At 52.3% G+C, this 1,311-nt stretch overlaps 1 protein-coding gene across 1 annotated transcript; it reads right to left on the bottom strand.

Annotated features, from left to right (window-relative positions):
- Nucleotides 1-237: 237 nt before the first annotated feature.
- Nucleotides 238-1,311, bottom strand: LOC102715330 (NDR1/HIN1-like protein 6). The gene has a single exon (XM_006661000.3). The coding sequence runs from the start codon at nucleotides 1,155-1,157 to the stop codon at nucleotides 525-527; it is 633 nt and encodes a 210-aa protein (XP_006661063.2). The 5' UTR covers nucleotides 1,158-1,311; the 3' UTR covers nucleotides 238-524.

The raw sequence follows: 1,311 nt of genomic DNA on the forward strand, positions 1-1,311 counted from the left end.
ATTCAACTTATTTTTTATATGCTTACACAAAATTTACCATCCCATAGTATAACTCAGGGTTCCGGGATTTGGACCGAAAGGTGTTAAATTCAGGAAAATTCGTCCATTTCGTGAGGTCCGAGACATCGTTTGACTCCCACTTCGTCTGAATTTAATTTGATTCAAATAACTATATATTTTTATTTTTGGTTTTAGATCCATAAAGCTTAATTTCAAGAATAAGAGATTATACATGGCACCAAAGCAGCCACCTTGTGAGCAGAGGATGTACCAGCACATAACTTGAAACAATTAAAGGAAATTAATTTAGAACCAATTTTCACTAGAGTAACTTTACAAACAGAAACATTTATGAACTTAATTTGTGCGTGGGCATTCCTTCCTCCTCCCCAACTCCACTGAACAAGAAATTTAACGAAGAACATTATATAATCAGTTGATCAATTAGGAGTAATTAATCGGTTACTAATTAATTAATATTGTGGTAAGGCAGGATCAGATATAGAGATGAGACATATGATGGATCAAAACTCTACGTTGGCCTGGTAGGTGGCGGACTTGATGGTGGGCTTCTTCTTGGGCGAGATGCTGTCGACGACGAGGGCGCAGTGGACGTTCACCTTGACCTCGCGGATGTCGAGGGTGCCGAGGCGCAGCGACACCGGCACGCTGACGAACACGTCGAGCGGCACGTTGCCCTCCTTCTCGCTCTCCTCGAGCGCGCTCTGGAGCCCCGAGCCGAAGCCATGGCGGCCCTCCATGGAGATCTCCATGACGGTGACGTTCTTGTAGCCCTGGAAGAAGGTCGGGAGGTGGCCGGAGCACAGCGGCGTGCCGCGGTAGGAGACGACGGTGTGGGAGCCTTCGCCGTAGTTGATGCCGATCATCTCGTTGGGGTTCTCGGCGCGGACGGTGGCCACCAGCTTCGCGTAGAGCGTCAGGTCGTTGGAGTTGAAGTCGAACTGCGACACCGACATGTTGCTCACCGAGTAGGACGGCGCCTTCGGCTTGTAGATGAAGAACGCGTACGCCGCCGCGCCGGCGATCGCCGCGATGATCAGCACCAGGATGCAGCAGCACCACCCGACCACGCCGCAGCACCCGCCGCCGCCGCCGCCGTCGTCGTCGGGGTAGCGGGGCACGTTGCGCTTCCCCATTATTAATTATTATTATACCGTCTAGCTAATTCAAGCTAGCTAGAGAGATCGCACGTACGTACTTTCTCCCTCCGGCCGCCGCGGCGCGCTAGCTCCGGGCGAGCGAGATGCCGGCGACGGGTGGCGGAGGAGGGCCAGGGGTGCGGTGGGGGTG

This window comes from Oryza brachyantha, chromosome 9 (assembly GCF_000231095.2).
Source record: "Oryza brachyantha chromosome 9, ObraRS2, whole genome shotgun sequence".
Taxonomy (NCBI): Eukaryota; Viridiplantae; Streptophyta; class Magnoliopsida; order Poales; family Poaceae; genus Oryza; species Oryza brachyantha.

What these genes read in the sequence shown, in the direction of transcription:
- LOC102715330 (XM_006661000.3), bottom strand. Translation starts at nt 1,157, where the DNA reads ATGGGGAAGCGCAACGTGCCCCGCTACCCCGACGACGACGGCGGCGGC.